Here is a 13,679-nt window from a genome sequence, read left to right as displayed (position 1 = left end):
AATTTATAATTTGTTGTGAAGACATAAAAAAAAATTGAACATTTTTGAGGTGTTAAAAACTAAGGCTATGTTTGGTAACTGTTTTTGTTTTCTATTTTTAATTTCTTGTTTTTAAAGAAAAAAGCAAAAAAAACAATTTTCTTATATTTTCAAAGTGGAAAACATGTTTGGTTAGTTGAAAAGAAAAAAATTTTTGCTTTTTTTTTTTTTTTTTCAAATTACATTCTCTCATTACATTCCTTTTGGAAGCACCTTCTTAAGAGCTTCAATACAATTTACAAGGCAAAAATAGAGGGATCAAAACAACGCAAAATTCAACCCAAAAAAAAAAAAAAAAAAACAGAATTCAAATGAAATTTATTCTGGTAGTTGTGGTGTAACTCGTTAAAATGAGATCGAGCCAAGAAGCTTGAAGAGATTCCCCATAATAGAATCATATTATGTGTTATTGTAATACCATGGAAATAGATCAATATGCCCACCACTACTTCCATTCCATATATTATAAAATTACTGTTTCACAATAAAAATTATTAATAGAACCAATCCCAAACACAAGTCCTGCAATTAATTAGAATATAGATTTAGTGTTGTTTCTTACATGGGTTTCAATTGATACACTTGAGGTATTACGTAATATTCTTGTATAATTGAAAAAAAAAGTTATGAAGTTTGAACAAATGTGAAATACTTGCAGATCTGCTTGATAGATGTGTGTCTCTGATTGATGGGCACCCAAAATATGATTCCAGAAAAATAGAAATTTGAAATTAGGGAGGTAGAGAGAAAGGAAGGGAATGATTTTGGCATGAAGAAGACGAATACCAATCTGAAAAAGATGTAGAAGAAGAACAAGAAATCTGAAATTATGAGAGGAGAGAGAGAAAGGGAATGGGTCTACGGGAAAAGAGAAAAAATATTGTAGGTAAAAATAAAAAAATGTTTAGTTGCACGGTTAGAACTAGAGCTGGTTCATTAAAGTGGTAATAGAAACTATTCTCTCCGTGTTTTCACAAGCATGAAAAAAATACAACACTGAAAATAGCCCTTGCTGTTTTCATTTTTCTTTATAAATTGAAAACAAAAACTATTTTATGTTTTTTGATGTTTTCAGCTTACAAAACAAGTTTTTTGCTATTGGAAATAGAAAATGGTCATTGAAAACAGAAAACTGAGAAAAAAAAACAGTTATCAAATATACCTTAAATTTTTTTAACACTGCTCTTAGATTCCAAAGTTGTTTACTCAAAAATTCCTCAGATTTTAACATTAAACTAACCAACCCATTTTGTCAAATCATCTTCCTAGCAAAAAAAAAAAACTTGTTTTCTTCACCATTCTGCCCATCGATTACAATCGGAAATAAAATAAAACAATTTAGAATTATACACAGAACAAGTAAATAACGAATGCAAAATTAGAAAACTATAAGAAGTTCTTCCAGATCACAAACCAAACACCGATTTTCACCTTAAAAAAACTAACAACCAAACAAAAAGCCACTGTTTTTTGAGAAGGAACAAAAAGCCATTGTTTACCATATCAATCAGACCTTCAAAAAAAAAAAAAAAAACACAGCAGTGACAAAGAGCTAGACAGAGAGAATCCTAAAAATTCCTAACCAGAAATCTGAATGGCCCTAACATCAGGCTTCTTGACTTCCTCTTTGGGCACAGTGACAGTAAGCACACCATTCTCCATAGCAGCCTTAACCTCCTCGACCTTAGCGTTCTCCGGCAGCGTAAACCTCCTCAAAAACCTTCCTCTACTCCGCTCCATTTGGTGCCATGTGTCAGTGTCACTCTTCTCTTCCTGCTCTTGACTCCTCTCCCCACTTATCTGGAGAACTCGACCTTCCTCGATCTCCACCTTCACTTCCTCTTTCTTCAGCCCAGGCACGTCGGCTTTGAACACGTGCGCATTCTGGGTCTCCCTCCAGTCCACTTTAGCTGCGGTGAACGAAGACGTTTCGGAGGGGAATATGGAGTGAGAGAATTGTGGCATGTCGAGCTCTGAGAATGGGTCGAAGACGTTGGATCGGCGGTTGAGGAATTGTGGAATCGGCCACATTTTTTTTGTGAATGTGATAGTGATATGTTTTTTTTTTTTTTTTTAATTTCAAGCGAATTAGGGTTTTGTACGTGTAGTGGATAAATCTTGATGGTTCAGTAGAATACTATGGGGAGTAAAAATAATGAATATTTTAAACAGAGATAAAAAATAAATAAATAGTGTTTGGGTTATCTAGAGAGTTTATTTCACACGATGTTTCCAAACTAGCAAGAGTGAAGAGTCCCACCTTATAATCACAAAAGCCACACACGTCCAAAGCAATGCTATTCGACCCAGGGTAAGTGGGTAACCTTTCTCTGGCAAACTTCTTCTTCTTCTCAAGTATTTAATGTAGGGTCAACAACTCCAAATGCAGTAGAAATACTCCGGCAAATTCGTTGATGAGAATTTCTTTCTTTGTGGGCTTGTGGAGTAGAATAGAAAAAATATTTGCATGGCTTTACTATTTTTACTATTTAATATTTGCATGGCTTTACTATTTAGCAAAAAATAATTCCATGGCTTTACTAGGAAAATATCATGCTTCAAACTCTTATACCAATGAAGCAAACTTAACGTAGAACTTTTAATTAGTAAAAATAAATAAATATCTTAAACATATAATTAAAGAGAAATGCTATGTCCACAACATTTTCACAATATTTTCACTAAAAATTATAAGTGGTTACTAATTAGTTGTTATTTGTTCAAATTTGAACATACCATTAAGATTACTTTTTTACCCCAACAATAACAATCATAAGTAACAAGATTTGTTGTGAAAATGTTGTAAAAATATTATATACATAGTATTTTTCATAATTATGGTGATTTTTTCACTCTAAAGGATTTGTGTGTAGTTGTCTTTTCTAGAGAGCTTAAGTGGAATATATATATATATATATATATATATATAGATGTTAGAGAAAATACAGTGGGATATTTAAAGTCCTACAAAAGTTGCCAACGTTCATTTTGATTTTAGTTCTTATAAATTAGGAAATTAACATTAAAGTCTCTATTTTTTATTTAAACTTTAAAATCATCTCTCTTATCTACCTCAAAGCTCCACTCACAACTCATTGTCTTTGAAAATTTTTAACTGCATGTTTCACCCATGGCCAAATATGCAATTCCATGATTCAAATAATTTTATTAACAATAATTATTTATGTACAATATTACGTAAGATGGTAAGGTAATTTCTTTTTACCATTACACAAAACCATAGGAAATTTCCCTTCTACATGCTCAACTTCTCTTGACTCTCTTATTAAACCACTAGACTACATACGTTTTTATTTTTATTTTTTACTCTCATAGAAAAAAATCGTATACAGGGATCCATAATTCTAAACTAGCCTCAGAAGGTTTTCTATTTTTTTCTATTCTAAAGGTATACCTTCCATTCATCATAATTAGGAGGTGCTATATTTTTCAATCACAAAATTACATAAGGGTGTAATGATGAGATTTATTCGGGGAAAATTATTTATCTGTTTGTGCCTAAAATAATTTTTTCCCAAATAAATATCATCACACTCCTACGTCCTTTTGTGAATAATCCAAATTATTATCTATCACTATTTTTCACTAATTTAAGTAAAACTATTAAATTTTAAAATCCTAAATTTTAGGTTATAAAATCTTTTTTTTCCTTTAATAACAAAAACCCGCGTTAAGTTAGATTTTAAAGCTAGATTAGAGTTGAAAAAAAAAATCCTTATCCTTATCCCATCGTTCATGTATTATTTTTATTATTTTTATGACATTATCCCATATAGTTAAAAGAATTTCTAACTATCCACTACTCTTTTCACTTATCTAAATAAAATTATTAATTTTTTAAACCCTAAATTTTAGGTTATAAAATAATTTTTTTTCTTATAAACAAAAAACCCACGTTAAGTTAGATTTTAATGCTAAATTAAAGTTGAAAAAAAAACCCTTATCCTCATCCCATCATCCATGTAGGGACACGATTTGCGTTAAACCGCAATTGAGTTGGGTTCGCACATAAATGGGCCCATACAATATCATTTGTAGAGAGTGGGATCGAAAGGCTAAGTCATGTTTACCCGGCTGTGGTTTTGTTAAGATATTTATGCATGGTTCCAGTATATTTGCCTCTGAAACCCTTTCTCCTTTCAGTGGGACTGGAGGAGCCCCCCTTTTAGGTTACATATTTTTTCTTTTATACTCGCATGCGTTCAATTTCCTTCGTCCACGTGTAGGGTCGACCCTTTCAAGACTGATACTTGTCCCATCAGTCTCAGACCTAAGTCATTGAGAGTGGTTGATAAAGTTAATGGATAAGGCTCTGTTAGGCGCAGAGATATGCATGGGGAAGGTGGCAAAGGAAGCCTCTCTTAGATATTTTAGATTTCCCCTTCGAGCACGCCCCTTTACCTTTCTACCCTTTTTCTTGGGTCAGCCGAGGACTGCACTGTCCTCGGCTGCTTCTCCGGGCCAATTGGGCCACACTATTCTTGAACTCTGGCCATGACCTTTTTAGGCTTGGGCCTTTGGACCCTTCATCAGCAAACGGGCCTAGCCCGTCGATTATTGGACCCCACAATAGCCCCTCAAAACCCTGCTGTCCAGCCTCTTGGTTGGAGAGGGGGGTTTTGGTAACTCCGAGCCTTCATTACTGCTCATTTAATTCGGCCCTTGATCAACGTTGGCGACTCTTCACCTCCCCGAGGAACGCGCCGGTTTACAAGATGTTTCCCTCGGTTTACGCGTGATGCGCTTATACCGTTTGGTTATCCGTAGCACGCCTTTAATTTCTTCCTTTTACGAGACCTCCCAAATCCTACGGTTACTGATAACGTGGGGGAACGAAACGGATGCGCATTTATTCGCAGATTTCCTTGGGGATCTGAACGTGTTACGTGCCCTTGTCTTACTCCCTTATATAAAGAGAGAAAACCAGAGGTGATTCTTTCATATCTGAATCCCTTAGGCCCTTCTTATAGTTCACTTCTTCCATCTGGTTACTCCTAATCCAATAATACATCCACCATAGTAGTCGGCCATGAATGAATCCTTCCTTTTCCAGAAACGCCATGCCCTAATAAAACTTGAGATGGCTCGGTCGGGGCAAGGATGGCGAAGACTCAAGATGTGCCTCCCCCCTCTTTTAGTCAAAATCCGAAGCAGGGACTCGTCACACCCCACTTCCGGTGTGACTGAGTCAAAAACCTCCCTTGTCATCTCCATTCGTTCTTTCATGAGCATACCTAATATGGCTCCCCCTTTCCCTCTTTTGCTCCTTTTACTTTCTTTTCATTGCTTCCCTCTTCTTCTCCTCCTTCCTACTCATGTCCTCCATCTTCTTTTTCCCTTACTTTCTTCAGCAACAAGAGCTTGCTGAAGTGCTTCCATGTGTTCCAATTCTTCTTCCTTGTCCTTTATTTTTTTTTTTTAAAAGGTTCGTCTCCTGATATGAGTAGCACTGAGGCAGAGATTGGAAAAGCTTTGAAGGCGAGTTTAAAAGGCAGCTGATTATTTACTTATCTGTACTGCGGATGCTAGTGTTATTTTGACAGTTCATTTTTTGTATAGGCTTGTTTAAGCCCTTCTTTGTACGTTGTAACAATTTTCCATATTAATAAAAGTTACTATTCATTTATTTTACATGTTCTATTTTCATGTTTTATAAGTTTACACACGCTGCTTGGCACAATAATATAGCATTTGAATTAATGGTAACTAAGGCTGAAATATTTGTTAATAAAAAGACGCCACCATAACTTTAATAAGGTTATTAATATTCGACATAACAATCCGACCAGTGAGAAACGAGGCTTACCTTAAATTAGCCGAGATGGGGGCTAAGTGCTAGATAAGAGGTAAAAAGTAACTGTCCGAGGATATGTCACCTTCCCAATGAGTAGTTTCCTTAGGCTAACGATCATCAGGCCATTTCGTCATCTCCTGAGCATACTGGCCTTAACCTTTTCCAGTATTTGAGCAGAGAAATTTCTCCATCCGAGCAGTTGATTTCCCAGAAGGCTTGAGTCCGAGGACCTCGTAGCGCCTAGGTTCTGCCTTAAACTTAGATTTTTTCAGTATTTAGTTTCCCCATAGGCTTGGGTCCGAGGACCGCACAAGGCCTAGGTTCTGTCCAAGATTCTTTAAGTTTAGTTTCTCCTCTTCCTCAGGTATGTCACGAGGTGCTGAGCAGAAGTTGTCCTCGGCAATAGTTATTCCTCGGTGGGGGCCATTGTCCCTGGGCCCCCATGCAGAACAGGCCTGGACCGCGAATTTACTTGGCCCATAACTTTAAGGGTATTTACGTAGTTTATGGTTATGTGGTGCTTTCTGGCGTCCCAATGATCGAGGTGCACCTTCCAGAAACCCCTTTAATCCCCTGGTTACAGGTGGCATTGGAGATTGAGCCTAAGCCATCTTGTCCGTAGTGTTCCTGGGGGCACTGCATGCATTAAATGCCACCACCTTATTTCTTTAAATAAATAAATAAATAAAAGAGAAAGTCACTTCACCCTCGCATCAATTCCTTAGTTTTCTCCCAAATCACAGCTCCTATACTCAGTGCCGTCCTCCCTTAGCATAACATGTTTGAGGCGAGAGTTGGGAAGAAAGAACTCCCTCCGTCACAGAAGCGCCGCACCCTTATGAGACTAAAAATGGTGAGGTATGGGCACAGGAAGCATAAGTTCAAGAGAGTGCTCCATCTCAATCGAGGGGAAAGGATGTCTCTCCCTCTTTTAGTCAAAATCCGAAGCAGGTTCTGTTCATGCCAGAACTTTGGTGTGTCAGAAGAAAGATTCTCCGCCATCAGCGCCTCTGCCTTGTGGCGGGCGAATATTTAGAGAAAAGTCCCTCAGCTTCCAACTCCCTGCGCCTTTCCTTCAGCGGTGTCAGGCTCAAGTTGGGTCTCTTTGGCTGTTTGAGTTGTGGGCAAGTGAAAGCATTGAGGAAGAACAAAATCTTGGAGCTGTAGCCAACCTCTCCTCTGATCTACTTCCTCGGCTTTACTTTATTCTCTTGTATATTCCTTTCTTTTTGGTTATGTAGTGATCTTTGGCACAAACTGACTCTAGCTTTTCGTTGTACTCTGTACTATCTCATTGCTTTAGTAAAAAATGGCGATTTCTTTACTTGTTTTGAATGCTGTTCCTTTGATAAAACTACTTTGTGAGTTGGTGTGCTCCATGTGTGTGTTTCTCCTCGGCAGTATTTAGAGCAAGAACTCTTGAAACACGATCCAACTAATTCTAATCTATCGACACTATCAGGCAAAATAATAATAACTTATAGTAAGTTAAACTTAGGAAACTAACCGAGATAACAGTTGAACGTTCCATAGTAAGCACGAGAATATTGTATGAGGACGACAAATTCGAAATAATTCATCCGAGGGAGTGACCGAGCACTGCATGACTTCAGTTATGCTTTTGGAAACATGTTACTCCATTCCATACTGGTCCCTCTAGTGTTGAGGATCCGAGGGCAAACTAGAGAATCCAGGTAACACAGCTTTTCCTTTTGAGTAGTTGGTTTCCCTAGAGGCTTGGGTCCGAGGACCATACAAGGCCTTGGTTCTGTCCAAAACTTGTTTTTTTTAAGTAGTTGGTTTCCCCAGAGGCTTGGGTCCGAGGACCATGCAAGGCCTTGGTTCTGTCCAAAACTTGTATGCTTCTTTTTAAGTAGTTGGTTTCCCCAGAGGCTTGGGTCCGAGGACCATGCAAGGCCTTGGTTCTGTCCAAAACTTGTATGCTTCTTTTTAAGTAGTTGGTTTCCCCAGAGGCTTGGGTCCGAGGACCATGCAAGGCCTTGGTTCTGTCCAAAACTTGTTTTTTTAAGTAGTTGGTTTCCCTAGAGGCTTGGGTCCGAGGACCATGCAAGGCCTTGGTTCTGTCCAAAACTTGTATGCTTCTTTTGAAGTAGTTGGTTTCCCCAGAGGCTTGGGTCCGAGGACCATGCAAGGCCTTGGTTCTGTCCAAAACTTGTATGCTTCTTTTTAAGTAGTTAGTTTCCCCAGAGGCTTGGGTCCGAGGACCATGCAAGGCCTTGGTTCTGTCCAAAACTTGTTTTTTTAAGTAGTTGGTTTCCCCAGAGGCTTGGGTCCGAGGACCATGCAAGGCCTTGGTTCTGTCCAAAACTTGTATGCTTCTTTTTAAGTAGTTGGTTTCCCCAGAGGCTTGGGTCCGAGGACCATGCAAGGCCTTGGTTCTGTCCAAAACTTGTTTTTTTAAGTAGTTGGTTTCCCCAGAGGCTTGGGTCCAAGGACCATGCAAGGCCTTGGTTCTGTCCAAAACTTGTATGCTTCTTTTTAAGTAGTTGGTTTCCCTAGAGGCTTGGGTCCGAGGACCATGCAAGGCCTTGGTTCTGTCCAAAACTTGTATGCTTCTTTTTAAATAGTTGGTTTCCCCAGAGGCTTGGGTCCGAGGACCATGCAAGGCCTTGGTTCTGTCCAAAACTTGTTTTTTTAAGTAGTTGGTTTCCCCAGAGGCTTGGGTCCGAGGACCATGTAAAGCCTTGGTTCTGTCCAAAACTTGTATGCTTCTTTTTAAGTAGTTGGTTTCCCCAGAGGCTTGGGTCCGAGGACCATGCAAGGCCTTGGTTCTGTCCAAAACTTGTATGATTCTTTTTAAGTAGTTGGTTTCCCCAGAGGCTTGGGTCCGAGGACCATACAAGGCCTTGGTTCTGTCCAAAACTTGTATCATCTTGTTAAGCAGTTGGTTTCCCCAGAGGCTTGGGTCCGAGGACCATACAAGGCCTTGGTTATGTCCAAAACTTGTATCCTCTTTATTTGCTTATCTTCCGCAGGTTTAGTTCCTCGAGTAAGGTGGAGGAAGCTGGCCTGATGTTTGAAGCCCCTAGGCTTGCCCATGTCGTTGACACCGTGGAACGTAGCCCCTAGTGGGAGCTTACGTTGGTATAGCAACAATGTGTCGCCGGTGGTACAGGCACCCTCGTAGTCCCATGTTCGACAGAAGCTTAACTTCGCCACCGCTCGAGCTAACACGCAAGCCTTCCCACAGACGGCGCCAATTATGGGGACACGATTTGCATTAAACCGCAGTTGAGTTGGGTTTGCACATAAATGGGCCCATACAATATCATTTGTAGAGAGTGGGATCGAAAGGCTAAGTCATGTTTACCCGGCTGTGGTTTTGTTAAGATATTTATGCATGGTTCCAGTATATTTGCCTCTGAAGCCCTTTCTCCTTTCAGTGGGACTGGAGGAGCCCCTCTTTTAGGTTACATATTTTTTCTTTTATACTCGCATGCGTTCAATTTCCTTCGTCCACGTGTAGGGTCGACCCTTTCAAGACTGATACTTGTCCCATCAGTCTCAGACCTAAGTCATTGAGAGTTGTTGATAAAGTTAATGGATAAGGCTCTGTTAGGCGCAGAGATATGCATGGGGAAGGTAGCAAAGGAAGCCTCTCTTAGATATTTTAGATTTCCCCTTCGAGCACGCCCCTTTACCTTTCTGCCCTTTTTCTTGGGTCAGCCGAGGACTGCACTGTCCTCGGCTGCTTCTCCGGGCCAATTGGGCCACACTATTCTTGAACTCTGGCCATGACCTTTTTAGGCTTGGGCCTTTGGACCCTTCATCAGCAAACGGGCCTGGCCCGTCGATTATTGGACCCCACAATCCATATATTATTTTTTTTATGAGATTATTCTATATCATCCATGTATAATTTTCATTTTTTTTAATGAGATTATTCTATGTAGGTAAAAAAATTTCCAGTTATCCACCACTCTTTTTCACTTATTTAAGAAAAATTATTAAGTTTTTAAAATATCCTAAATTTTAGGTTATAATTTTATTTTTGCCAAATCATCTAGTGCAGTTACAACTTAAAAGAATAATCACCACTCTTCTTCAATTATCTTTTGTTTATAATCCAAACTTTAGATTCAAAGAATGAAGGTTAAGCCACAAAACATACCTTTACTTTTCTTCCTCTCTCAATTTCTCACTGGAGAATTTTGTAGAACAAGATTTGTACTACACCATTTTTTTTAGGTACTTTTTTTCATTTCATAAATAAAATCTCCACACTTCATATTATTTTTACTTTAGATTAATTACTTCAAACTGTTGCTACTATTGTTATTATCTATCTATTGCACATCACATTTAATTTTTGATTAACTCTTATTTTGCCTTATTTAATTTTGTGGTCCATTCGAGCGAGCATATGAATCTTTCAAAAGATGAGATGTCATATAAATGCATTCTACCAACTAGCAAGTACCACTGGCTTTATTTTACCATGTTTAATATCATTTGTTTTCTTATTTTTATTTGCTTTGATTTGATGGGAAAACTCTAAATTTTAGTTTTTGGTTTTGTGATAGGGATTATCATAAATTTATTCAAAACTATATATTTCTTTAGGCGTAATTAAGCTACTCTTTTGTATATTTATTGTTAATTTTTCATACATATTCGATTTTAGTTTTGAAACATTTTTCCTTTTTGGTTATCAGGTTTGCTTTTTGGGAAAAAATAGAATTGGCACAAGACTTTTTCTCCTCTAGTTATAGTTTTTACAATTTTTTCCTCTTAGGCTGTGTTTGGTTCCCGTAAAATATTTTCCGAAAAATAAATATTTTCTGGAAATACTATTTTCGGAAAGGAAAATATTTTCAAGTGTTTGGTTGCATTATGAAAATTGTTCTAGAAAATATTTTCTGGTGTTTGGTTGTATTCTTGAAAATAATAGAGAAAACACATTTTCTACTTGATGCTCACATTTTCTCAGCTTCCAAACAAAACCCAACCAAAAAAAATTCATCAACGGCATTATCTGAGTGAAAGAAAATCCATTCGTCGGAGTGGTGGGTTTGACGAATCGGTTCGTCGGAGTGGTGGGTTCGTCGGCGCGGTGCGATCTGGTATGATTGGCGCTGTGCGAGTGGGTTCGTCTGCGATCTAGTGCAAGTGGGTTCGAGAACGATGACGAGACGATCTCACCGGTGGTGCGACAATCTCTCTACTCTCTCTTCTTTCTCTCTCTGTCTCTCTCTTTGTGCATGGTCCGAAAATGGCGAGACGATCTCGATGATCGGTGACTGGGTTCGACGAGGGTGGGTTTGAACGATCGGAGCAGTGCAATCGTCTTGCTCTGATGCGATCTGGTTGTATTCTTGCTCCGACAAGGTGACCTTCTTGCTCTTTCTCTCTCTCTCTCTCTCTCTCTTCTATTTTCCAAGGCTAGAAATCATTTGAAGTGAAAATGAAAACGGAAATCATTTTCCACCGTTTTGGCTATATTTTACGGTCAACCCGGAAATGCTTTTCAGTTTGACCCAATTTGAAGTAACAACCAAACACCCACTTTTCCGGAATCAGTTTGAAGCCAAAACAAACACAGCCTTAGTGATGGCACTTCCACAGTATGCTGCTCCTGAGGAGGGAACCAAGTTTCCTTTGGGATGGTAAAATGTATCTACTCTATCCATTCATGTATGGTGATTATATTATTGTTTTTTTACATAATCATCTTTATATAAGCTTTTTATGGCACTTAAAAAAAAATTACAAAAGTTTATTCCTTCTTTATCATATATATATATATATATATATAAATATAAAGAGGGAAATTTTTTATTTTCCAATTCCTAATCTTATATCTATGCTTTATTTCATCCTTGCACGTTTATTTTGAAAATTTTGACTTTTGCATATGTATGATGGGTGAATTTTTTTTTTAACAAGATTTTATGCTACTGATGTTCTTGAACAAATTAACAAGGAGCCCTCATTCATCTGGATTCTACATATTAATTTTTATATTGCTCCATGCCTGCAATGAATTGTTCTTTCAGGGTTTCTTTTTACAGGGTAACTTTTGTTAGCAAGTTGGGCTACATTAATAGAGAGATTTAAAAATGAAGCAGATGACAATGTTAAATTTTTGTTGCTTTCCATATCTTCAGTTGCAGATCAATGGAAACTTAAATATTTAAAGAAGTGGGAATTGGAGAAGTTTGGTAATTTAGTCCTGAGATAAGAGTACAAATCGAATTTGTGATGTACATGATATTGAAATATAATGCGGTATTATCATCCTTAATTTTACATTTGTACGAACATTCTTTTATTGCTTTGATCAATGGTTTGCTTTTGTATATATATATAAAGAAAAGGATTTAGCATTAATTCAAGGATTTTTTAAGTAAGTCTTCATTAGTATTGATAAATGTAAAAATTTTCGGTTGTGTGTTTGATACAAATATATAATTTTATATCTCACAAATTCCTAAACTTTGTGCTTAAATGTATAACATGCAAGAAATATAATTAAATAAGGTGTCCTCAATAATGTGTCTTATAGGTTCACCTCTATGAGGAGTTATTTTTTATGTACTCATTTTTTCCCCATTTAACAATTATTTTAAACCGGTTTTATAATACATTATTTAATCAAAGTACAACTATAAAAAGGTTTAACCTTTGTTGTTGTAGACTGAGGTTATAAACAACAGACACTAGACACACACAACCCATGTAGGATAAACATCATTTTTTTTAGCAAACAGTTATTAGAACACATACGAAAATAGTAATATTAGTATTTTAAACCGAGTTTATAATATATTATTTAATCAGAGTACAACTATAAAAATGTCTAACTTTTGTAGTTATAGACTGGAGTTATAAATAACGGACACTAGACACACATAACCAATGTGGGATAAACATCCTTTTTTTTAGTAAACAATAATACTTACTAGTGTCCGTTGTTTATAACCCCGATCTACAACTACAAAAGTTAAGCTTTTTTGTAGTTGTACTCTAGTTAAATAATGTATTATAAATCCGGTTTAAAATACTAATATTACTATTTTCGTATGTGTTCTAATAAGTATTACTGTTTACTAAAAAAAAAAAACAATTATTTTAATTGGGGGGCAAGGGAAAACTGGGTTCAATTAGATAAAATTAAAAATTAGAAACTTGCCAAATCATTTCTCAAATCATTAACTCATTCAACTACAATGACGGCTGTTCTTTTTTAAATCATTACGAATTTAGCTTTCATATTGCTACATTTAGCTTAGTAAGAGAGTATAATTAAGGGTGTGTGTTTAACAGTTAGTTTGTTTCTAAAAAAAAATATTGCTACATTTTAGCAAATATATAAATCTCATTAGACAAATACGTAGAAAGTGTTCAATTAGATACTAGCATCTGAACACACACTTGTTTAGAGGCTTTTTTTCCCCTAACGTTTTATAATTTTCATTCATTATAATTCGAAATGTGATGAAATTGAGTAATGTTGGTGGCTAGTACCACATAAAATGACACAATTTGTGCCGCAACTTGCTATGGCGAGTTGTAAGTGATAGAGGTGTGTCCCCCACATGGATTCACCATCACACTTCTATCACTTACAACTCGTCACATGAGTGAGTTGTGACACAAGTTATTATATGGCACTTGATGAAATTTATATGTTTGTAAATGAAATAATTTTTTTATTTTATATAAATCTCATCACATCTTTAAATATATTTATAATTGAAAAATATAGTAATTTTTTTAGGATAAAATTTCCTAAAAAAAAAAAACTTTTAGAGAAAAGTTATATTTCAGTTTTTAAACAACATTTCACGTATTTCAACTCACT

General features: G+C 36.7%; 1 protein-coding gene across 1 annotated transcript; it reads right to left on the bottom strand.

Annotated features, from left to right (window-relative positions):
* Positions 1 to 1,542: 1,542 nt before the first annotated feature.
* On the bottom strand, positions 1,543 to 2,095 carry LOC126693505 (18.1 kDa class I heat shock protein-like). The gene has a single exon (XM_050389491.1). It carries the CDS (start codon positions 2,068 to 2,070, stop codon positions 1,618 to 1,620), a length of 453 nt encoding a protein of 150 aa, XP_050245448.1. The 5' UTR covers positions 2,071 to 2,095; the 3' UTR covers positions 1,543 to 1,617.
* Between the last annotated feature and the right edge of the window lie 11,584 nt (positions 2,096 to 13,679).

The sequence above is a fragment of the Quercus robur genome, chromosome 7 (genome assembly GCF_932294415.1).
Source record: "Quercus robur chromosome 7, dhQueRobu3.1, whole genome shotgun sequence".
In the NCBI taxonomy this organism is placed as follows: Eukaryota; Viridiplantae; Streptophyta; class Magnoliopsida; order Fagales; family Fagaceae; genus Quercus; species Quercus robur.
The sequence above is the reverse complement of the archived record's forward strand: the minus strand, read 5'-3'. Positions and strand labels throughout refer to the sequence as shown.

What these genes read in the sequence shown, in the direction of transcription:
- LOC126693505 (XM_050389491.1), bottom strand. Translation starts at nt 2,070, where the DNA reads ATGTGGCCGATTCCACAATTCCTCAACCGCCGATCCAACGTCTTCGAC.